Source organism: Dipodomys merriami, unplaced genomic scaffold (assembly GCF_024711535.1).
Source record: "Dipodomys merriami isolate MVZ:Mamm:240054 unplaced genomic scaffold, mDipMer1.0.p SCAF_45, whole genome shotgun sequence".
In the NCBI taxonomy this organism is placed as follows: Eukaryota; Metazoa; Chordata; class Mammalia; order Rodentia; family Heteromyidae; genus Dipodomys; species Dipodomys merriami.
In genome coordinates this window covers 3,712,465-3,735,812 of record NW_027206013.1, presented here as the reverse complement: position 1 = coordinate 3,735,812, position 23,348 = coordinate 3,712,465, and the positions used below count along the sequence as shown (strand labels likewise).

The 23,348-nt window shown below is 40.4% G+C and overlaps 1 protein-coding gene across 10 annotated transcripts in view; it reads left to right on the top strand.

Annotated features, from left to right (window-relative positions):
* Positions 1-2,612: 2,612 nt before the first annotated feature.
* Positions 2,613-23,348, top strand: part of Znf280b (zinc finger protein 280B) — an 81,743-nt gene continuing 61,007 nt past the window's right edge. For 3 of the 10 annotated variants that reach the window (XM_069994395.1, XM_069994393.1, XM_069994390.1), the window contains exons 1-2: positions 2,613-2,711; positions 9,866-10,087. Coding sequence is in view for 4 of the 10 variants with exons in the window: in XM_069994385.1 (XP_069850486.1) it covers positions 16,512-18,575 (2,064 nt within the window). In the remaining 6 variants the exon portion in view is untranslated. Of the gene's footprint in view, positions 2,712-9,865; positions 10,088-11,894; positions 11,921-13,495; positions 13,578-15,528; positions 15,588-16,445; positions 21,723-23,348 lie in introns of those variants that run through there. The other 7 variants (XR_011366451.1, XM_069994389.1, XM_069994385.1 and 4 more) reach the window with 6 other exon arrangements.

The window sequence follows — 23,348 nt, the reverse complement described above, 5'->3', positions numbered from 1 at the left end:
TTTGTATAATTCATTTTCAACACAGTGTCTAGTGAATGCCACTGCTGCATTTGTTCATTCTTTGTCCCTCCATTTCTGTGCCTCCCCTGACCCTCCCAAAGACATATAAAGAAACAAACAAAAAGAAAATGAAAACAACAACAACAAAAATCTCTTCTTTCCATTTCCTGGAGTTCATGTTGATAAATATTTTGTATGATCAGATGTACATAGACATTGCTCCTTCGTGTCCCTCTTCTCTTAGGAGAAAGTTACAATTGCCACAGGTAAAGTCATTGACTTTATTTCTTCTGCTTTTTGCCAGCATCAACATAGCATTTTCAGTCTATCTCTCTTCATTCTATTTTTGCATTCCTTTTGTTGTTGCCTTGAGGTAATTTCTTTTTATACCAGCAATTATCTTGTTAATCTGTGTTGGACTCATTTTTCCTTGCATAATCAAAGGAAATATAAATTAGGCTAAAACCTAATTGTCTTGCTTCCTCCAAAATAATTTTTTTGTTTTGTTTTTGTTGTTGGTCTTGGGGCTTGAACTCTGGGCCTGGTTGCTGTCTTTGGGCTCTTCAGCTCAAGGTTAGCTTTCTGAGTGGTTTATTGGAGATAAGAGTCTCACGGACTTATCCTGCCTGGGCTAGCTTTGAACCACGATCCTTTGAACCACAATCCTCAGGATTATAGCCAAGAGCCATCGGTGCCTGGCACCCAAAATAGTTCTGAATCCAAATAAATGATGATATCTGGTATGGGCTTGTAAATTTTTGGCTAAGCTTTTCCTGAAATTTTCTCTGGTCCTATTGGCTTCCTAGAATGAAGGACATTGATGACCATTTCCTTTGTAGTTGGTCATGAACATAATGCAATCAAATCAGAAATTTCTTATTTTTAAAATAGCTTTAGCTGGGCACCAGTGGCTCATGCCCATAATCCTAGCTACTCAGGAGGCTGACATCTGAGGATCCATTGTGGTTCAAAGCCAGCCCAAGCAGGAAAGTCCATGAGACTCCTACCTTCCAGAAAACTGGAAGTGGCCCTGTGGCTCAAGTGGTAGAATGCTGGCCCTCAGCTGAAGAGCTGAGGGACAGTGCCTAAGCCCAGAGTTCAAGACCCATGACCGACTAAATAAATAAATAAATAAATAAATAAATAAAATAGCTTTAGAAGAATGTAATAGTTTTCAAAAATAGCAGCAAAATTAGGATATATTTAAAGGGAAAAAACAAACATATGACTAAGTAAGAGTTGTGGAACATAGCTAAATTGGTAAATTTACAAAATTAAACTTAAACAAAATTAGGCATTTATCTAAAAATATAGAGGAACAACAGATCAAACCTATGGAAGGCAATAATGAAGGATGGAAGAAATAAATGGAGAAGAAAATCATATAAATGAATAAAACTGAAAGTTTGCTTTATAAAAATACTACTAACATAAGATATTTGCTAGCAGAATTGGTCAATTAAAAAAAATTCAAAAGCTGGGCAGGCACTGGTGGCTCATGAATAGTTTTACTCAGGAACTTGAGATTAAGGATCAGGGTTTGAAGCCAGCCTGGGCAGGAAATTCGTGAGACTCTTCAATTAACCAATAAAAAGCCAGAGTGGAGCTGTGAATCAGTGGTAAAGCACTAGTTTTGAGTGAAAAGCTCAGGGACAGTTCCTAGGTCCTGAGTTCAATCTTTAGTATACACACACACACACACACACACACACACTCACTCCAAAAAGGGGGGAGGATAGAACTCAGTGGTAGAGGTAGAACACTTGTTCTAAACATCTAATATAGTTCTGAGATAAATCCCCAACACTCTAAAAATAAATGTTAAAAAAAATATATTTTCTTTACAGATCCAGCTAGTAAATACGGTATTTGGTCTCTGGAAATAAATTTTGCTGTTGTAGGAGGTAAACAAGCATAGGTAACAACTAAAGAAATGGGCATGTTGTCTTGCAAAACTATGAATAATAAAATTTGAATTTCATTTGATATTCTTCGTTTGATTTAAAAAGAAAAAACATTACAGTTTATGTAAGCTATACAAAAGCAGGTGGCAGCTGGACTGAATTGGCTTCCGTCTCAAAAGGATGTGGTTAAAAGCTCAGTTAGTTGGTCAAGTTATTTGAGCACCGGGCAGTCAGCTAATGCTAATATGGAGAATGGACCACATCGGATGGATTATGAAAGCTAGACTCCAGGTGGCTAAGTATCTCTCAAGGGACTGAGAGCCCATTTTGGCCTGTTCCCTCCCCCTGGATGGCTTTACAATTTAAAGACAGCGTCTCCAATATAGCCCAGAAGTCTGCGTCCTCCTACATCAGCCTCCCCAGGGCTGGAACTGCAGATGCACACTACACAACTGGCCTGGCTTTAGAATATTGAAGGGTCAGAATCCTTTCATGAACCCGGGGATGTAAGCCAATGCCCCGCCCCTTTCTCAGTCTGACCCGCGGCGCAGTGGTTCATATAAGGAGCTCGGAGCGCGCGGGCGTGCGCCCAACGGGCTTCGCGACCAATCAGATCGCAGCGCCTGTATACGTGAGCCTGACCTCCGCACCTGGCAGCCAATCACAGGCCTGCCTGGGCGCGCTTTCTAAGGCGTCGGTGCCATTGCCGGCAGTGCCTGGAGACTGAGGAGGGGTCTTTCGCCACAGGCTCTCCGGGTGAAGAACCTCCAGGGCTCTCTAGTCTCTGGCGGCACCGACTTGTCGGCGGTAAGGACGGGGCCGGCCGTGACGCAGCCTGAGCGTTCCGTGAGGGGAGCCGGGCGGGATTGGATTCCAGGGCCGCAGCCCCGCGGGTTCGGGCACCTCGTGTCCTGGAAGTGCGCTTTCTGCTTGGAAGGTTGGGGACGGTTCCCCCAACAGGTCCCGCACCGCCCCACTCCGGCCGGGCAAGCTCTCAGTCATCTCCCCCTTCCTGGCGGGGTGTCTCCTCCCGCCCACCCCCGCGCGGCGCCCGAGGCCCGGAGAAGGGGCTGCCCGGGCTGGGTAGCACGGCCTAGGCCCCGCCCCTCCTGTCCGCTCTCTAGTGGGGGAACCTGTTTGGTTCGCCACACCTGGTACCTCAGCACTGGGGAAGCTGAAGCAGGAGGATCTCGAGTTTGAGGGCAGCTTGGGCTACATCGCAAGACCCTGCTTCACAACAGAACAGCCAAAGTCGAGAATTTAAAATTCACTTAGAGCCTCTTTCCTATATCATAAAGCCTTATTAAAAGGTTTTTTTTTTTAAATTACTATTACTGATGACCTCAAATTCCAATGCAGCCCTTTAACCCTGATGAAGTCCCCTTAGACAGCTATGTTTGATTTGGGCAGTACTTAGTTGGGGGTCCTTTCTTTATTGGGGTGGAGTATATTGAAGAGAAGGACTTGGAGGGAAAGGAAATTAATGATCTTTTCTGATTGTAATATGCTTAGTATACATCCCAATAATAGTGTTAGGTAGCCAAAGGGCTACACACTCTTCTAGGTGGGCCTAGTAATCCCAGATATGGTGGGGGAAGGGGAGTGTGGAGGTATGATTCATAGTTTGAGGCCAGCCTGGGAAAAATTAGTGGGGTTATATTCTGAAAAGTGTTGAGAATATAGCTTAAGTGGCTAGTATTTGCCTAGCATAGGAAAGCTTGGGTTCAAGCCCTAGTACCTCAGAATAACCAAAACATCTTGTGAATGTGTAAAGAATACTGATCCTTCTCTCTAGCTACCTCAAGGATGTGACCTTCACCTCCTGGAATATCTCAAGTTCTTCAGAGTTTCTTTGTATCCCTGAGGTAAAAGAGGTCTCCATAGTAAACTCCAAGGTTATGTGATTTCTCCGACTGCCTTTGTTTCTTGTTCTTTCAAGTTAAAACATTGCTGAGAAGTTCCTGAGGGAATCTGAACGTATATGCTAAATGCTGGCTAACTATTCGATTAATTGCCTAAATTATCTTTAAATTGCTTCATTAAAGTTGAAAGTGAAAAAAAAAGGTTGAAAGTGGTGGTACAATATTCTCTCACCTGAGATTTTTTTTTTTTTTTTTTTTTTTTGTCGGTTGTGGGGCTTGAACTCTGGGCCTGGGCGCTGTCCCTCAGCTCTTCAGCTCAAGGCGAGCGCTCTACCACTTGAGCTGCAGCGCCACTTCCCTCTCACCTGAGATTTTTGAGAAAAGAAAGATAAACACCATAGAAATGCAAAGCTGACTTTGTGTGTGTGCATGTGTATGCATGCCACTACTGGGACTTGAACTCAGGGCCTAAGTGCTATCCTTAGCTTTTTCACTCGAGGCTGGCATTCTATCACTTGAGCTACAGCTTCACTTCTGGATCTTAGTTAATTGGAGTCTCATAGACTTTTTTGCCCAAGAATAGAATTACAGACATGAGTTACCGGCACTTGGTGAGCTAACTTCTTTTTGTCATAGTTTGAGGCTGAATTACATTAATAGACATGACCAAATATTTTAGTTAATGCATGAAATAGGTTCAGTAGGGAAAATGTAAACTAGTTAAAATCGGGTTTGTTTCTTCATTTCTGTGGCCTTTTTCTTAAAAATAGTATTTCATGGACTAATTGCATGTGGACAAAGGAAGTCATCTGAATTTATTCCATGCCAGTAGGCAAGATTGTAAGTAAATTCTGTGCCCAGCAGATTGTGACTTTAACCCAAAAGTGGCTTACCTGGCTGGTGTTGTCACAAGTTTTCTTGTAAGGTTGCCCATCAAGCTTTTGGCTGGATTGGCAGTCTCTGACTGGGGTTGGATATTCTGCTTCTAAACACACTCACTTGGTTCTTGGCAGAGAGCCTAAGTTTTTATTCTGTAGGACTCAACTTGGGGGCTATTCATGTCATTCAGAGTAAGTTGTTCAAGTGAGCTTGAATCCAAGTTGAACTAGACTTTTAGAAACAATTTCCATTTCTACTGGACAGGTTTAGTCCCGTAGTTGGGATATTGTGGGTAAAGGCTGTGCCATAGTGTGAATGCCAGGAGATGGAGTTCATTCGAGGCCATCTTTTTTTTTTTTTCTGTCTGTGTAGGGCTTGAACTCTGGACTTGGGAGTTGTCCCTGTGCTCTTCAGCGCAAGGAGAGCACTCTACCCCTTGAGCCATAGCACCACTTCTAGTTTTTCTAGTGGTTTATTGGAGATAAGAGTCGCATGGACTTTCCTGCCTGGTCTGGCCTCAGATCTCAGCCTCCTGAGTAGCTAGGATTACAGGCGTGAGCCACCCCACCGGCTCCTGGCTCATTCGAGGCCATCTTGAAGACTGACTACCACATTTATTTTTCTACCACTCTAGTGACCAGGGTAAAGTATTTGAATCCTTGCTAATGAAATAATCCCTACTTGATCACTTAGTTATGTAGATATAGTCTAACAAGTCTCTTCTTTATTTTGACCTTTCTTTCATGATGATTTCCACAGAGAATGCTGTAATCTCTACTGATAAATCTACTCCTTGATGCTATCATCTCTCTTTTTGTTTTTATTTTTTTGGTGTAGTCCTGAGGCTTAAACTTAGGCCCTGGCACTGTCTCTGAGCCATTTTGCTCAGGCTAGTGCTTCCTCACTTGAGCCACAGTTCCATTTCTGGCTTTTTGGAGATTAATTGGAGATAAGAGTATCACACAGGCTTTCCTGTCTGGGCTACTTTGGAACTGTAATTCTCAAATCTCAGCTTCCTGAGTAGCTAGGATTATAGATGTGACACCTTGCCCATCCCCCACCTTTTTCTTTTAAATTTCTTTCTTTGTTTTTGTTTTGGGTCCGGTCACTTTGTTTTGGGTCCGGTCAGGGGACCTGAACTCTGGGCCTGGGCACTGTCCCTCAGCTCTTCATCTCAAGGCTAGTGTTCTACCACTTGAGCCACAGCGCCACTTATCACTTCTTATTTGTTATCTAAATCCAATCCATTAACAAATCTGATGGTTCACGATTTTGATCTAGAAATGTGACTTTCTTCATATATCCATTTATCCAACCTTGCTAAAACATCATCTTTTGTTTATATTTCTGTAGCATCTTCTCTTCAAATTTTTGAGAATAATTTTGTAATAGTGTAAATCAATTGTAAAAAGGGACTTCATTATAATGCTTATATACACATGTATATGATGTACTATGGTCTAATTTACACCCTCTATTACTTTCAGCATTTTTTTGTGTGTATATGTTAGTATTGTGGCTTGAACTCAGGGCCTCACAGTCTTGACTTTTTTCTGGTTCTCTTCTACTTACCTACATTCCCAGTCCTGCTTTTTGCTGGTTAATTGGAGACATAGTCTTTTGACTTTTTACCCTAGGATGACTTTGAACTTTGATCCTCTCATCTCAGTCTCCTGAGTAGATAGGATTATAGTTGTAAGCCAGTGGTTCCCAGCTATTCATAACATTTTTAAATTAAATCACCATCTGTTTCATCCAAACCCATTGCCATTTCTACTTTTTTACCTTTTTTTATTTAGTCATTGCTTATAAGTATTTGCAGTGTATTTTTATCTTGATTAATCATATTTTAGTAACAATCATGGCAATATGCAGTTTAATTTTTAAAGTTTTTTTTTATTCACATACATTAGTTGTGCAAAGGGTGTTTCATTGTGACAAACTACCTTCAACCATATTTATTCTTAACCCTCCTTAGCCCAACCCCTGCTCTCTTCCCTGTAGTATTTCCATCTCTCTAACAGAGCCTGTTTCTCTTCTGATTTTTTTTTTTTTTTTTTTGGTCATTATAGGGGCTTAAACTCACAGTCTCATGCCCCCCCCACCCCCGGTCGGTCATGGAGCTTGAAGTCTGGGCCTGGGCACTGTCCCTCAGCTCTTTAGCTCAAGGCTAGCATTCTACCACTTGAGCTACAGCGCACTTCTGGTTTTCTGGTGGTTTATTGGAGATAAGAGTCTCACGGAAAGCCGGGCGCTGGTGGCTACTCAGGAGGCTGAGATCTGAGGATCGCGGTTCAAAGCCAGCCCGGGCAGGAAAGACCGTGAGACTCCTATCTCCAATAAACCACCAGAAAACCGGAAGTGGCGCTGTAGCTCAAGTGGTAGAGCGCTCGCCTTGAGCTGAAGAGCTGAAGGACAGTGCTCAGGCCCAGAGTTCAAGCCCCACAACCGACAAAAAAAAAAAAAGAGTCTCACGGATTTTCCTGCCTGGCCTGGCTTTGAGCCGGGCTGGCTTTGAACCGAAATCCTCAGATCTCCTGAGTAGCAAGGATTATACGCATGAGCCATGGTGGTGCCCAGCGAGTTTCATGCTTTCACTTGGCTTTGTTGCTCATAGAGGTATAAGACGTTCAACTATAAAATATATTAGAATAAAATTGAGGAGGAACTGGATTAGAAATGCGGTTTCGAGAGGAAAAAGAACTACACTTTGTATGTGTTTGTATGTTTGTGTTTGCCAGTCCTGGTGCTTGAACTTAGGGCCTTGGCACTGTCCCTGAGCTTCTTTTCTCAAAGTTTATCACTTGAGCCACAGTGCCACTTCCAGCTTTTTCTGTTTATGTAGTACTTAAGGAATCGATCCTAGGGCTTTGTGCATGCTAGGCAAGTACTCTACCACTAAGTCACATTCCCACCCTCCTACACATATTTTTTGGCTGTTAAGACCCTACCAAAAAACTAAAACTGAAAAGGCCTGGGGACATGGCTCAACTGGTAGAGCAAGGCCCTGAGTTCAAAACCCCAGTACTGCTGAAAACAAAACACCCCCCAAAAAGAGTTTGCTCAAGTGATAAGCACCAACCTTGAGCAAAAAAGCTAAAGGACAGCACCCAGGCCCAAGTACTTGTACACACAAAATAAACTAGTCAGCAAATGATGATGATGAGTTTATATAAATATGAGAGAAACATAAAGTAGGAGTAGAGGCAGGTTGCTAGCTGTTTATAATGTGGTTATGAATATGTGGGGAAGACTAGTCTAGCAAAGGTAACACTAAACATAAAGGCATGTGTGGAGCATGCTTAAGGGGAAGGATTGGACAAGAGGCCAAGATAGGAGAGATGTTAGACTGTGGTCTTCTAATATGAAAGTAAAGATCCTGTGGGCCATTTTAAGTTCTCTGTCTTTTTGTTTTTGTACTAGTGATGAGGCTTGAACTCAGGATCTGAGCACTGTCCTTTAGCTTTTTTCACTGAAGGCTGACACTCTACCACTTGAGCCATAGCTCCACTTCCAGACTTTCCTACCAAGCTAGCTTTGAACCTTGATCCTCGGCTCTCAGCCTCCTGAGTAGCTAGGATTATAGTTGGGTGCCACTGGTACCTTGTCAGTTCTCCAACTGTTACTCTTTGGTGTGATGAGAAATGATTGGGAGTTTTTGTTTGTTTGTTTTGTCAATCATGGGGCTTGAACTCAGGACCCTGAGCTTTTTCACTCAAGGCTATAGTACTCTAGCACTTTGAGCCACAGCGCCACTTCTGCTTTTCTGGAGATTAATTGGAGATAAGAGTCTCCGGACTTTGCTCCTTGGGCTGGCTTTGAACTGTGATCCTCATAGCTCAACCTCCTGAGTAACTAGGATTACAGGTGTGAACCATCAGCATCTGGCTCGACTGAGAGGTTTTGAGTGGTTTAATTTGCATTTTGAATGGATTGTTCAGTTGTTCATAAACAAGCATTGCATTCTTTAGGTAAATCCCAACTTGATTGAGATGTATTGTGCTTATTATTGAATTTAGTGTGCTAGCATTTTATTGAGGACTTTTGCCTCTATAAGTAAGTTATATAGTAGTCTTTAGTATTTGTGTGTGGGGAGTGTGTGTGTGTGTGTGTGTGTGTGTGTGTGTGTGTGTATTGTCTAATTTTTGTTGGTGGTGGTGGTCATGGGGCTTGAACTCAGACCTGGGTACTGTCCCTGAGCACTTTTGCTCAAGGCTAGTGGTCTACCACTTTGAGCCAGGCTTTGAACTGTGATCCTCAGATCTCAGCCTCCTGAGTAGCTAGGATTACTAGAGTAAGCCACCAGCGCCTGGCTTATGTTTAAGTTTTTGAGGAACCACAAAAAAATTTTCTGGTTTTTACAAGCCTTGGTTTAGTTTCCAGGATCTGAAAATTTTAATTGTGACAGTTTTTCCTCCTCTTCTCTTTGATGAAGTAGCAGCTTCCTTTTTTTTTTTTGGCTGGTCCTGGTGTTTAAACTCGTTTGTGCTCAAGGCTAACCTCTACCACTTGAGCCACACTCTACTTCCAGCTTTTTCTGCATAGTTTATTGGAGAATCTCACAGACTTTTCTGCCTGGGCTGCCTTTGAACCACCATCCTCAGATCTCAGCCTCCTAAGTAGCTAGGATTACAGGTGTGAGCCACAGGTACCCGGCTAGGAGCAGCTTGTATAGTAGGGGTAGCTTCTTGTTCTATTGTTCCCACTGACCTCACCATGATTCTGAGTGTTTAACTAAGTGACCTTATCTGGTTTTGGGGGGTATTTTTTTGTGCCAGTACTGGGGCTTGAACTGAGGTTTTCTTTGCTTTTTTGTTCGAGGCTGGCACTTTACACTTGAGCCACAGCTCCACTTCTAGCTTTTTGATGGTTAATTGGTCTCACAGGGTCTCAAAGACTTTTCCTGCCTTGGACTGGCTTTGAAATGTGATCTTTAGATGTCAGCCTCCTGAGTACGGTGGAATATAGATAGGCATTAGCCACCAGCATGAGCCTGACCTTATTTTGTATGTGTGTGTGTGTGTGTGTATGTGAGAGAGAGAGAGAGAGAGAGAGAGAGAGAGAGAGAGAGAGAGAGAGAATCTTCCACAGCAACCATACTTTAAGGCACTCATTTACCTAATACTTTGAAATCCATTCTGAACACACATACTTAGTGAAAGAACTTGGCTTTGAAACTACCAGATCATTTTATGTTGAACTGCCATATCTCCTTTGCAGATTTCTGCTGTTGGGAAGAAGGGAAGGAAAAGTGAAAAGACTGGTTTTCTGCTGCCTGGAAGATCATGAAGGACTCTAAGCACAGTGTTCTGAGAGAAAGCTTCCCTGGACTCTTGGTTTCCTGATGATGTCTGAGCAGGACTATTCTTCAGAATCCCACCATTTCTGAGTTTCAGTATCACCAAAGTGCTGCCCAACCTTGAAGAAAATACTGTTTCTCAGGTTTGAACATTTCCTACCCCTTCCCTCATTCTAATGTTATTTGATGAATGTCTTTTTTTTTTTTTCCTTTTTTTTGGTTGCTGTTGTGTTTTGTGATGCTGGGAATTAAGCTCAGGGTTTTATATTCTGTGTGGCTCTACCACTGAGCCATACCCTAATTAGTCCTTTTGCTTTTAGTTTGTTTTATGGATTGGATCTTGAGTTTCTCCCTAGGCAGCCTTGGAGCACAATCCTCCTAACCTACTTCCTGAATAGCTGGAATTTGAGTCATATACCACCACACTTGGCTTATATTTTAGAAGGATCACACTAACTTTTATCTGAGATGGTCCATGAAGCTCAATCCTCCTATTTCTACCTCCCAAGTAGCTGGGATTACATGAATATACCACACCTGGCTCTTTATTTTTTTGGACAGGGTCTGGAACTCTTGATCTTCCTGCCTTTGTCTCCTGATTGCTGAAATTACAGGTGTGTGCTACCATGTCTGGTCTACTGAATTTATTTCTTTTAGATAATCTTTCCTTTAATGAGTGTTTGAGTGATTACTGTTTTCCAAGCACTGCTCTAGAAAGTTGAGAGAGATCAGTGAACAAAATAGGAAACACAAAAACAGAAGAAAACAAAAATACCTTAAACCAGGAATTACTCCAAGAGAAGGCATTAAAACAGTCCAGTAGAGGAAGAATGATAGTAAACATAATAAAGAAGTAAATTCTCTGGTGAAATAGAAGGTGACATTATGGAATCAGAGAAGATGATAGAATAGATTTGCAGGAAGTACAAGTTGGAGATGTAGTTTTATTATAATTTTAGATAGGATAGTCAAGGAGAATCTCACAGAGAAGACATAGCCTTGAAGAACATAGAATGTCTTTGTGTTAACCTTGGGGCAAGAGTGTCAGGCAGAGACTGAAGGAGCAGCAAGGGTGCCCCTACAGCTGGGTTGGGGTGAATGTGGCTAGAGTTTAGCTAGGATAGCTTAGCTATCAAAGAAATGGCAAGAACGCAAATGGTGGTGAAATGTATAAATTCTTTATTTTCTTCTCAGCTCAGTATCTAGAAATGTTCATGTCCTTTTGACAAGGAACAATGTTGGTTTAATAGTTGCTCCCTTTGGGGCTGGAAAGGTGGCTCAGTGGTAGAGCGCTTGCCTTGCATGCATGAGGCCCTGGGTTCGATTCCTCAGCACCACATAAGCAAAAAGAAAAAAGCTGGAAGTGGCGCTGTGGCTCAAGTGTTAGAGCACTAGCCTTGAGCTGAAGAGCTGAAGGACAGCGCCCAGGCCCAGAGTTCAGGCCCCACGACCGGCCCCCCCCCCCAAAAAAAAAGTTGCTCCCTTTATAGACTCCGGTCTAGTAATCATCTTAATTTATACTTTTCTGTCATCCTGAGCTTATGTATGAAAAAAATATTATAAATATTTATTTTAAAAAATAAACGGCTGGGCATCGGTGGCTCACGCCTGTAATCCTAGCTACTCAGGAGGCTGAGATCTGAGGATCGTGGTTCAAAGCCAGCCGAGGCAGGAAACTCCATCAGACTCTTATCTCCAATAAACCACCAGAAAACCAGAAGTGGTGCTATGACCTCAAGTGATAGAGCATTAGCCTTGAGCTGAAGAGCTGAGGGACAGTGCCCAGTCCCAGACTTCAAGACCCACAACTGACAAAAAAAATTAAAATTATTTTTGCAGAGCTGGGAGGGGGGTCAACCTAGGAACTTTCAATGCTAAATATGTGTTCTACCTCTACCAGCCTCACCCTGATTTTTTAAATTTTAATTTTATTGTCAAAATGATGTACAGAGGAGTTACAGCTACACATATATAAGGTAATGAATCCATTTCTCACTGACCATTGTTACCCCCCCACCCCTCGTTTTTCTCCCATTTTTCCTCTCCACCAGCTCCTTCCCGCAAGCTGTAAAGTTCATTTCCATCATACTGTCTTGTGAGTGTCACTGTTGCGTTTGGTACTCCCTTTGTTCTTTGTCTCACCATTTTGTTGTTTTCCTTCCCTTCCCCAAATCAGATAAATATATATACAAGATACAGGGAACCAAAATCAAATACAGTAACAACAGGGGATAAACCAAAGTGGGGGAAAAAGAAAGAAAAAAGAAAGAACTTCTCACAGTACATTAAAAACAGCAGCACAAAGCAAAACCTCTTGTTTCCATATCTTGGAGTTTATTTCGCTTAGCATTGTCTTAGATGGTCATATGTACATAGCTATTGAGCTATTCTGCTCATCTGCTAAGACTATCCAGCACATATACTAATTATTACAAATGAAGGAAACCATGGAGCCTGTGTTTTTTTGGGTCTGGCTTACTTCTCTTAATATGATTTTTTTTCCAAGTCTTTCCATTTCCTTACAAACGGAGCGATGTCATTCTTTCTGATGGCAGCATAGAATTCCATTGTGTATATATATCACCTCTTCTTGATCCTTTCATCTACTGAGGGGCATCCGGGTTGGTTCCATATCTTAGTTATGGTAAATAATGCTGCATTGAACATAGTTGTGCTGGTAGCTTTATTATGGCCTTGTTTGTGGTCATTTGGGTAAATGTTCCGGAGTAGGATTGCTGGATTGTAGGGGAGCTTGATGTTTAGTCTTTTGAGAACCTCCGTACTGCTTTTCAGAGTTCACTCTGATTATTTAGTCAGAAACTGATTATTACCAAGTGTTGATGGTTCACACCTGAAATCCTAGCTATCTATGAGTCTGAGATCTGAGTATCAAGGAAGGAAGAAAAAGAGAGAGAGAGAAGAAATTTATCCAGGTGACAGTAGCTCATTCCTGCAATATGAACTACTCAAGAGGCTGAGATCTGAGAAGTTCGAAGTCAGCCTGGGTAGAAAAGTTCGTAAGACTCATCTCCAGCTTACCAGCAAAAAGCTGGAAGTAAGTATGTGGTTCAGGTGGTAGAATACCAGCCTCCCTTAAGCAGAGAAGCTGAGGGACAGTGCGCAGGCCCTGAATTTAAGCCATTACCCTCTCCCCCCTCTCCCTCCCAACACACAGAGTTCTTAATCCCTTCAACAGTTTAAGGCTGTTTCCATAGCTTGGCTATTGTGAATAGTGCTACAGTGAATATGGTATGTAGATGCCTCTATTATATATCCCTTCAGATAAATGCCCAAGAGTGGTATTGCTGGATATGGTAGGCTGGGTCTATAGTTATCTGAGGAATCTTTGTTTATTGTTTGATATGTCTGCTCAATTCATTTGCTTACTTATTGTGCTATTGATTCTTTAGGAGTTTAGTTTAAGCTCCTGTATATTCTGTTTATTAGTCCCTTGTCAGATATACAGACAAGATATACAAAGATTTTCTCCCTTTCTGTATGTTATCTTTTCACCTTAGTGTCTACATCTTTTGTTGTCTCCATCTTTTTAGCTTGAAGCAGACCCGTTTGTGAATCTTCACTCCCATTTGCTGAGCTACTGGAGTTCTGTTCAGGAAGTTACTGTCTATGCCAGTAAGTTCTAGTGTTTTCCCAGTTCTTTTCTGTAGTAGTTTCAAACTTTCAGCACTTACATTAAGATCCTTAATACACTTTGAGTTGGTATTAGCACAGGGTGAGAGATAGGGGTCCTGTTTCAGTATTTTGCATGTGGAAATCCAGTATTCCCAGCATCATTTGTTAAAAAGGCTATCTTTTCTGTAACATATATTTTGGGCTCTTTTGTTAAAAATCAAATGGCTGTAGTTGTATAGAGTCATTTCTGGGTCTTCAAATCTGTTCCCTTAGTCTTCTGGTCTATTTTTGTGCCAGGTTCATGCTGTTTTTGTTATTATGGTTCTGTAGTACATGTTAAAGTCTGGTATTGTGTTATCTCCAGCATTGCTTTTATTGCTCAGGGTGGCTACTTGGGGCCTTTTATGCTTCCATATGAATATTAGGATTTTTTTTTTTTTTGCCAGTTCTGGGGCTTGAACTCTGGGCCTGGGCGCTGCCCCTGAGCTTTTATACTCGAGGATAGCATTGTAGAACTTAAGCCATAGCTCCACTTCTGGCTTTTTGTGGTTAATTGGAGGTAAGAGTCTCGTGGACTTTTCTGCCTGTGCTGGCTTTGAACCACAATCCTCAGATAGCTAGGATTTATAGGTCTGAGCCACTGGTGGCTGGCCAGGACTGGTTCTTCTATTTCTGGAAAGAATGACATTGAGATTTTGATGGTGGTTTTTGTTACTGTTTTGAGACAGGGTTTTTTTTATCATGTAGTTCTGGCTGGCCTAGAGCTCACTCTGTAGCCCAGATTGGAACTTGTGATCCTCCTGCCTCTCAGTCTCCAGTGTTGGGGTTACAGGTATATGCCACCATGCATGGTGGCAATTATTATTTATCTATATCTGTGCATAAAACTTGATATAATATTTTTATTAGCTATATTAGTTATAAGGGGAGGATCATTGACATTTCCACACAAACAGGTTTCATTGTTCTATTTTAATATATAATGGTTCATACCTGTAATCCTAGTTAGTCAGGAGGCTGAGATCTGAAGATCATGGTTCAAAGCCATCCAGGGCTAGAAAGTACATGAGACACTTTATCTCCAATTAACCATCAAAAAGCTGGAGTGGGGCTGTGGTTCAATTTGTAGTATGATAAACTTGAGCAAAAAAGCTCAGGGATAGTACCCAGGTCCTGATTTCAAGCCCCAGGACCAACATTTAAAAACAAAAACCACAAAAAATGAGGGCTGAGAATGTAGCTTAGTGGTAGAGTGCTTGCCTAGCATACACAAAGCCCTGGGTTCTATTCCTCAGTACCACATAAACAGAAAAAAACAGAAGTGGCACTGTGGCTCAAGTTGTAGAGTGCTAGCATTTGCTAGCCTTGAGCAAAAGAAGCTTAAGGACAGTGCTCAGGTCCTGAGTTCAGTCCTCAGGACTGGCAAAAAAAAAAATCACAAAAAACATGTAAGTTATTATCTAAGTTTATAACATAATAAATGATGATAAAATTTAAAGGTGAGAAATCCAAGGGAACTGAGATTGAAATTGTGAATATTAGCTTGAGGTTAGTTAATATATTTGAGGACCTCATTGAAGAAGGGTGTGAAAAGCGAGCCACAGAAGTGTCTGGGTGAAGAGAATTCATTTTAGAAGTCACAATAAATATAAAGATCCTGTGTTCAAGAAGTAGCAAGGATAGGTGATTCACGCCTTTAATCCCAGCACTTGGAAGGTTTGAGGAAAGAAGATTGAGAGTTTAAAACCAGCCTAGGCTACCTAATGAGACCCTGTTTCAGAAAACAAAACAAAAACTATGGAGATTAGTGTCATTAGTGTGAGGTGGGTAGAGGAGACGAGTGGGAAATAACAGTAGGCAGTTGGAATGACTTGATTTTTATCTTGAGTGTCAGAAATCAACTTCAAGGGTTTTTAGCAAAGTAATGATATAACCTGACTTGGTTTAACAGAATCACTACTCCCCTGGCCTTCTGGAAACGACAGTGAGATGAATTGGAGTCCTTATCTTCAGTGAGGAAGCAAGGACTAGAGGGAGAAACTTAGGAGACATCAATGAATGGATTATAATGAAGCTTTGAGTTTAGTTTATCAAGAAAATTGATTTATCTACCTGATGCTAAACACTTGACATTGTACTGTATAAATTTGATAAAGTTTTTGCCTTCAGGATGCCAAAATACAAGCCACACTGTAATACTAGCTACCCAGAAGGCTGAGATCTGAGGATCCAAGTTTGAAACCAGCCTGGGTAGGAAAGCCCATCAGACGTTTATCTCTAATTAACCAGCGAAAAGCCAGAAGAGGACTTGTAGCTCAATGATAAAGCCACCAGCCTTGAGGAAAAAAGCTAAGCAAGTGTACAGAGGCCCTGAATTCGAGCCCTATGACCACCACCACCCCCAACACACACACACACACACAACCATACACACACACTTACACAAACACACAGCCAAACTACACTTAAAAGTAAAAAACTTGCTAAAGAAGATACAGCTGGTGTGTGGTGAATTGAGAATTCCAGCTTAATCTCCAATTCTGCAACCCATTTTTGTAAATACTGTACAATTTTTGAAAGTATTTGTCCTTTGCATGTGATTTTCCCTGGTGATGAGTTGCTAGTAGACTTACTTTTTCAAAATGAAGATCGTAAAATCAGCTTAAGACAAAGTTGTGAAAATGATTCTGAAACCACAGAGACCTTGTCTTGTTTTCATATGTTTTGAGCTACCACTTAATCCTCCTTGAGCTCAGTGTCCGTTCCTGTAAAATAGGAATATTTATAATTTTATCAGAGTTTGGGGGATAATTAAATAAGGTAATGCAGTCTTGTATTCTTACTCATGTGTACTATGTTTGAATGTAGGTGAGTTTTTATAACGGAAGTACTGTGACTTGTGGATACACCCTTCAAGAATTAAACTATTAGGAAATGGATCAACCCTGCTTGTTCAGTGAGGAAGAACATGATCCAGAACCACAAAAGAGCTTAAAAGAAACTCAACAGATAGATGATGAAGATGCTGAACTGATCTTTGTTGGGGTGGAACATGTAAATGAAGATTCGGAGCTTATCTTTGTTGGAGTAACTTCAAATTCCAAACCAATCATCTCAAACATTTTGAACAGAGTAACTCCAGGTTCTTGCTCAAGGAGAAAAAAGTATGGTCGCCTTAGAAAGAATACTTACCGATCACAGCCTACAAGTCTTATGGTCCCTAGATCAGACACAGCATCTCGATCTGAATCAAGATCAACAGATAGTCCCATTATTATTGAGCCTTTGCCTAATGCTGATAAAAATAATTCACCACAAGCTTCTCTATCCCAACCAAGATCAACAGATAGCCCTATAGTTATTGAAACTTTGTGTAATCCTGGTAATTTACCACCAGCCCCTCCATCCAAATCAAGATCAACAGATAGCCCTATTATTATTGAGACTTGGTGTAATCCTGGTAATTCACCACCGGCATCTCCATCCAAATCAAGATCATCAGATAGCCCTGTTATTATTATTGAGACTTTGGGTAATCCTAATAATTCACCACAGGCATCTCCATCCAAATCAAGATTAACAGATAGCCCTATTATTATTGAGACTTTGTCCAGACCTGAGTATAAAAATAATTTACTACAAGCATCTTTATCTGTAGCAAGATCAACTGATAGTCCTATTATTTTAGAGCCTTTGTCTAAATCTGATTATAGAAACAATTTACCACAAGTCGTGCCTGTTAGTTCCTCAGAGTTACATTCTCCTTTGGTTACATGCACAAGTTCATGGCATCAGCCTGGTAGAGCAACACTTTCAGTAGAAGGTGTGAACGAAAGTCCTTGTGTAGCAAAGCAATGTTCTTCTTCTGAGGTTAGTAGCCTGAATCCCCAAACACTTGAGTTCAGTGATGGACACACAGGAAGATATTCTTCAGCTTTGTCTCCTTCAGGTGCTTTTCATATAGTAAATCCTCACCAAATTCCACCCTCAAATGGTATTCATGCCTCATTAAACCATGTTCAAACTGGAGCATCTTTTCCAAAAGATAATGTCCATTTCAAGCCTCTGCATTTAAATCCTGGTAGCAATAATGTATTGGCCAAACCAGACTTTTCAAACCTTGAAAGTCCAGACAATACCTCTGATCCCAATAAAGGAAATCTGGTTGTGTTACTTAGTGACTTCTATTATGGACAACATAAAGGAGATGGGCAGCCAAAACAGAAGACTTACACAACTTTTAAATGCCTCAGCTGCTTGAAAGTTCTAAAAAATGTGAAGTTTATGAATCATGTGAAACGCCATTTAGAATTTGAGAAGCAATGGAGTGACAGCTGGGAAAACCCCACCACTTGCCAGCACTGCCATCGGCAGTTCCCCACTCCCTTCCAACTAGAGCGTCACATTGACAATGTGCACACTACCCAGGAGCTATCTACTGTCTGCAGAATCTGTGAGTTGTCATTTGAAACAGATCAACTTCTCTTAGAACATATGAAAGATAATCATAAGCCTGGGGAACTGCCCTATGTGTGCCAGGTTTGCAATTACAGGTCATCAGTCTTTGCTGATGTGGAAACACATTTTAGAAAGTGCCATGCAAACACTAAGAATTTGCTTTGTCCTTTTTGTCTCAAAATTTTCAAAGCTGGAACACCATATGTGTGTCATTTCAGGGGACATTGGGAAAGGAATGTTCACCGGTGTTCTAAATGTCGGCTGCAGTTTTTAACTTTCAAGGAGAAAATGGAGCATAAGACTCGGTATCACCAAATGTTTAAGAAGCCGAAACAACTGGAAGGATTGCCTCCTGAGACAAAAGTTGTTATTCAAGTGTCCCTGGGACCTGTTCAGCCAGGATCAGAAAAAGTAGCATCTATCACTGTGAGCACAACTGATTCTGAACCATCTTCTCCCAGTCCTAAAAGTAAAAAATCAAAAAACAAAACATTAACTCCAGTGTTGGTTAACCAAAAGCAAGTATTCCCATCTAAATAACTCCCTTAGAAGCAAAATATACAAATCATATATTACTCAAAGTACCAAAAATGTGAAACTCACGATTTACTTGAGGGTTTTTTTTTTCTTTTAAATTTTAAATTGTTTTATTTTCCAGTGCTGGGTATGAATCTAGAGCCTTGTACATGCTTGGCAAGTGCTCTACTACTGAGCCACATTCCCAGCCTCTGCACCATTGTCTGATTTACTTTTGAGGTATTATTTAAGATGTTACTTGATTTTATGTTAAACTGTCTGGTTTACCACATGAAAGGTGCCCATGTATGTTTGAGTGAGAGGAAAAACCAAAGTGGAAACTTATTTATTGTTTTGATATTTCATGCTCCTCCTAACCTGGAACACACTCTTGTCTACATAGAGAGGTTTTTTTTAGGGCTTTTAAAAATATTTGATTTTATTTTCTATTTTTCCTGTGTATTACCAATTTCATTATTAGCACTAGTCAAACTGGAATGGCTTTGTTATGGCCTGGACTATTGGTTTATAAACTCCCAGAAGTGCCTCTAATTTGCTGGCCAAAAAAAAATCACTGAGTTCTAAGAGTCCATGTTGGATTGAGGGAGAAGCTGTGATATTAATTGAGATAAGGCAAATACATGTGGTCAAGAGAAAGTAATGGCTCCTTCTATCAACTGAAGGATAGGTAGAATCACTCGAGTCTTACAGATGAGACAGAAGAAACACTGTCTCACAGAATATCCAAGGAACCAAAACCATTCTTGTAAAATGTCTGTTTTGGTAAAGATGCTCTACAGATAGCAGGCTACTGCTGTCTCCTTAGCTTCCCATGGAGAAGCAGTAGTAATTAATAGAATGGGAACCTGTGGTAGTGGACTTCCTGTGGAGTGATTGGATTTATTTTCATCCTTTCCCTTTGACTAGCCATTAGTAGAGAATGAACTGCAGTTTTCTCTCTCAGCCATAATGTTAAGCTTTCCTGGGTAAAGAAGTTTGAAAGGTACTGGACCGATAGTTTAATGGACAAGGGCCAAATAAATGTTTTCTGTCAGTTCATGGCCTGGGCTAAATTTAGTTCTGCTGTTAAGCTGTAATGGGTACTTGCCAAGAATCAAAGGTACAGTGGAGAAAAATAGTCCAGGGCTGATTAAAATTAAACCCATTATAAAGCTTTTACTTACATTTTTCAGTAAGAGTGTATCTTATGGTAACTGAACACATAAAACTTGAAATTTTGTATCTTAGGGGTGTGAGTGTATGATGAGGAATAGTTTTTATTCCTCTTTTATTTATAATTACCCTGCTGGTCATACTAATACTGTTTGGTTCTTACTTGAAGCACTCCAGTGTGCAAGAAATGCCCCTGTATTGCTGACTCTTAAGTCTTGAGAAGTATCAAGGTTTAGAGTTATCATCTTATAACTAATGTATGTACTATTTGGTATGTCACACACTGGACTTTTCTCCTCTCCCCCCCCCCCATCATCCCAATCTTTGTCACAGAACTGTGGAATACCCTCTGTGTATTAATTCCTGAATATCTGCCACCTTGGCAGTTTCTGTGAGTTCTCAGAGTTGTCTCCCCTGAGCCTCGTCTAGTGCCATTCATTGTTCCTCTATTCCCAATCCTGTGAACCTGTGTTCATCAGTCGAGGAATCTTAGCATACTGGTTTTAAATATAGGTCTGGAGAAAATCTGTTTTCCTTCATTCTCTGTAAAAAATACCTTATTTCACTAGGAGTGGTGGTGTACATCTCAGCACTCCAGAGGCTGAGGCGGGAGGAAGACCATGGGTTCTAGGCCTGCCTAGCTATTTAGTGAGACCCTGTCTCAAACAATAACAGCAATAGACTACTCCCAAGCAACAATTTACTCCCCCTAATCCTTTCTTCACTCTTTAACCTAGTTAAAAGTTTCTAAGCTTTCACAGAAAGCTGGGCTGAATCATCTGGCCTTCTCATTCTTGTTAGAATTGAGGGAGTAGGGACTGTTGTATTTATTGGCCCCATGCTTGATTAATTTTCACCTTGAACATTTTACTAAGCTTTTTCAGTTGGTTTGTTTGGGCCAAGACATATTGCTAAAATTCTACCCTGAACCCTTTCTTCAGGTGTGAAGAAAAGTATGTGTGGGGCTCCTGTTTGTCTGGATGGAAACTACTACTGTATATAAAGAGATGGCAGATTTTTATATACTGTTTTTAAATTGCAAAGAAAAGAAATGTTTTAATGGTTGCTTAGCATTGAGTGCTTTTTCACTAAAGCATGCTCCTAAGGAGTAAAAATTCTCACTTCTACTTACATATTCATTGCTACTTACACTACATGTTCCAATGCTTTAGCTCCTGCCCACTTCCTCTCCCATCCGTTAACACGTCCCTGTCATGGTCTCCATCGATGGACTGTTTTCACATACTGGCCTTTCTTATTCCTCAAGTAAATTACATTTTGTTTTTCCTGATCCAAAGGCTATACATGCCAGTCTGTCTTCGAATGCACCTCCCTTAGGCCTGCATGGCTTACTACCTCACCTTTGATTCATTGAGCTTCACCAAAGTTCTTAGAGTAACTAGAAATCTACTCTGCTTTTTAGTCCTTTCTTATCCCTTCTCTTTAAAGGCAGTTTACCTCTCCTACTCCCGTCCAGCCAAGTGTTAATATATTCACGAGAATGCTGGGCAGGAACGATCATCAAGGGCTTTGCATCTGTCATTTCTGTGCCTACACCAAAAGAAAATTAATATTGTGACCCGTCTCTTGCAAGAGCTGTTATTTTTTTTAATTGATAGTTCTCTATATTTTTTAAGCAATGTCACTTTGTTTTGTTTGTAGATATATTGGATATCAGTGAATAATAGCCCAGATTACTATTTTGTTACTCTTTCTGAATTTCCTTGTCTATTTTGCTGCTTGTTGTTTAAGATGAAATTTATTTTGTTAATGCCAGAAGTTATTAACAAAATAGAAATTATAGTAATAAAATGTTTGTGAATTTTTTTTGCTGTATTGTCTTAAAAGTCAATAACATGATACTTTTTTAGTTGTATTTAATTTGTATTTAGCACCTCCTGCCAGTTGTATATTTTTAGTCTTATTTTAGTGATTAGTACTTCTAAACAGTGATGTGTGTGGTAGAGTTAATGGGTGTCTTGTTCTTGGTTTTAATGAGAAATTATTTCCTATTAAAGATAATGTATATATTGTGTAAAGAATTGCTTCCACTTTTTACAGTCCTTAAAGAGAATTATTTTTTATTTGGATTTTTTAAATGGCATTGAGATAATTATTTACTTTTTCTTCACTACCCCAAGGTTTGGCTTGGCTATATTCATAACTTTCCTATTAGAAACCTTTGGTGCAGTGGTATTTTGTGGCTAAGAAATTAAGTATAGGTGTTCCATGGCAATAACAAAATAAAACTGGAAAGCCAAAGAAAATAAAACAAGCAAATCTTAGGGTAAAAACATTGAATAAAATGGCAAAATTAGAATAGATAAGAAAGGAGTACTTGTAGATTATAAATATTTATTTCCTTTGCTTTTATGTTGAAGCATTTCAAACAATTCTTTATTCTCACCCATGCTTATTTTGAAGTCTGGCTTAACTGAAGGGCTGCAAATTGCCCAGGGCAAGGTTTTCCTAGTAATGAAAGAGGCTAGAAAAGGTAAAACAAATGGTACAAGAACATTGCAAGCTTCAGCCTGCATCAGCTCCACTGACATCCTGTTACCCAAAGGGAACAAACACATGGTCAAGTGAATACAAAGTTATGGGATAAAGGGCTTATTTCAATAGGAAGAACTATGAAGTTCCACATACACAGGCACTAATAATGATTGGAGCAAATAATTCAGTCTAGTATATTCAGTTATTTCAATAATTTAGCCATTCTGCTATTCACAGGGCATATTGCCACATCTAGAATAAAGTTAAAATTCACTCTGATAGGGCTAAGGATGTAGCTCTGCTGCCTAGCACTTTCCTACCATATGTATAACATATTTTCTCTGGAAATAGGGGTTAAGACTTGCTTGGTGTTTTGGTCTCAGCATATGGTTTTACCTAGAACTTCCTTTGCTTAGAAGAAGCAACATGCACCAGGAAAACCATGAAATGCCCCTTGGAGATTCTAGTGTCTTGCAGTCATTTCCTTGCAGTAGTGACAAAATGACTTACCAATTGTCATATCCAGCACTTGACCTTGTGAAAGAACTCCTTGCCCCCTAATTAGGTTCTCTACACTGGATAGGTAATATTCCCATATCTATCTGTTGAAAAAAGTGTATAATAATGTCTTCTATTTAACTCTAGCCCACCCAGATTCATTCTAGCTGCTTTTCTCATAGATTCCTTCTAGTGAGAAAATTATCTCCCATCAGCCATAGTACACTCTGTTATTTGCTCATTTCTAATAGCCAAAGCTAAAGCATATTGCATAGTTTCATAATTGCTAACTCATACTAATTGTATAAACCAATCTAGTTCAGTCTATGGTAGTACTCAGCCTCAGGCTGAGTTCCTGACATATCCTGTAACAGGCCTGAGGAGTAGAGGGAGACCCTTAGTGTTTATTGGGGCCTCATCCAGTCATCTGTGGAAAAGTATGGGGAGTGACCATTGGCAACTTTCCTCCAATTGACATAATTAACAAGGGCCCCTCTGTTATAGTGAACTTTTGGTGGATGTCAAAACAAAAAATCTGAGGTACTAGAATATTGGTTTTTGGCTCATAATTTCCGGAGTCCCTGTAGTCCTGTTCTTGGATCTGTGATGATGCAGAATATCATGGCATAT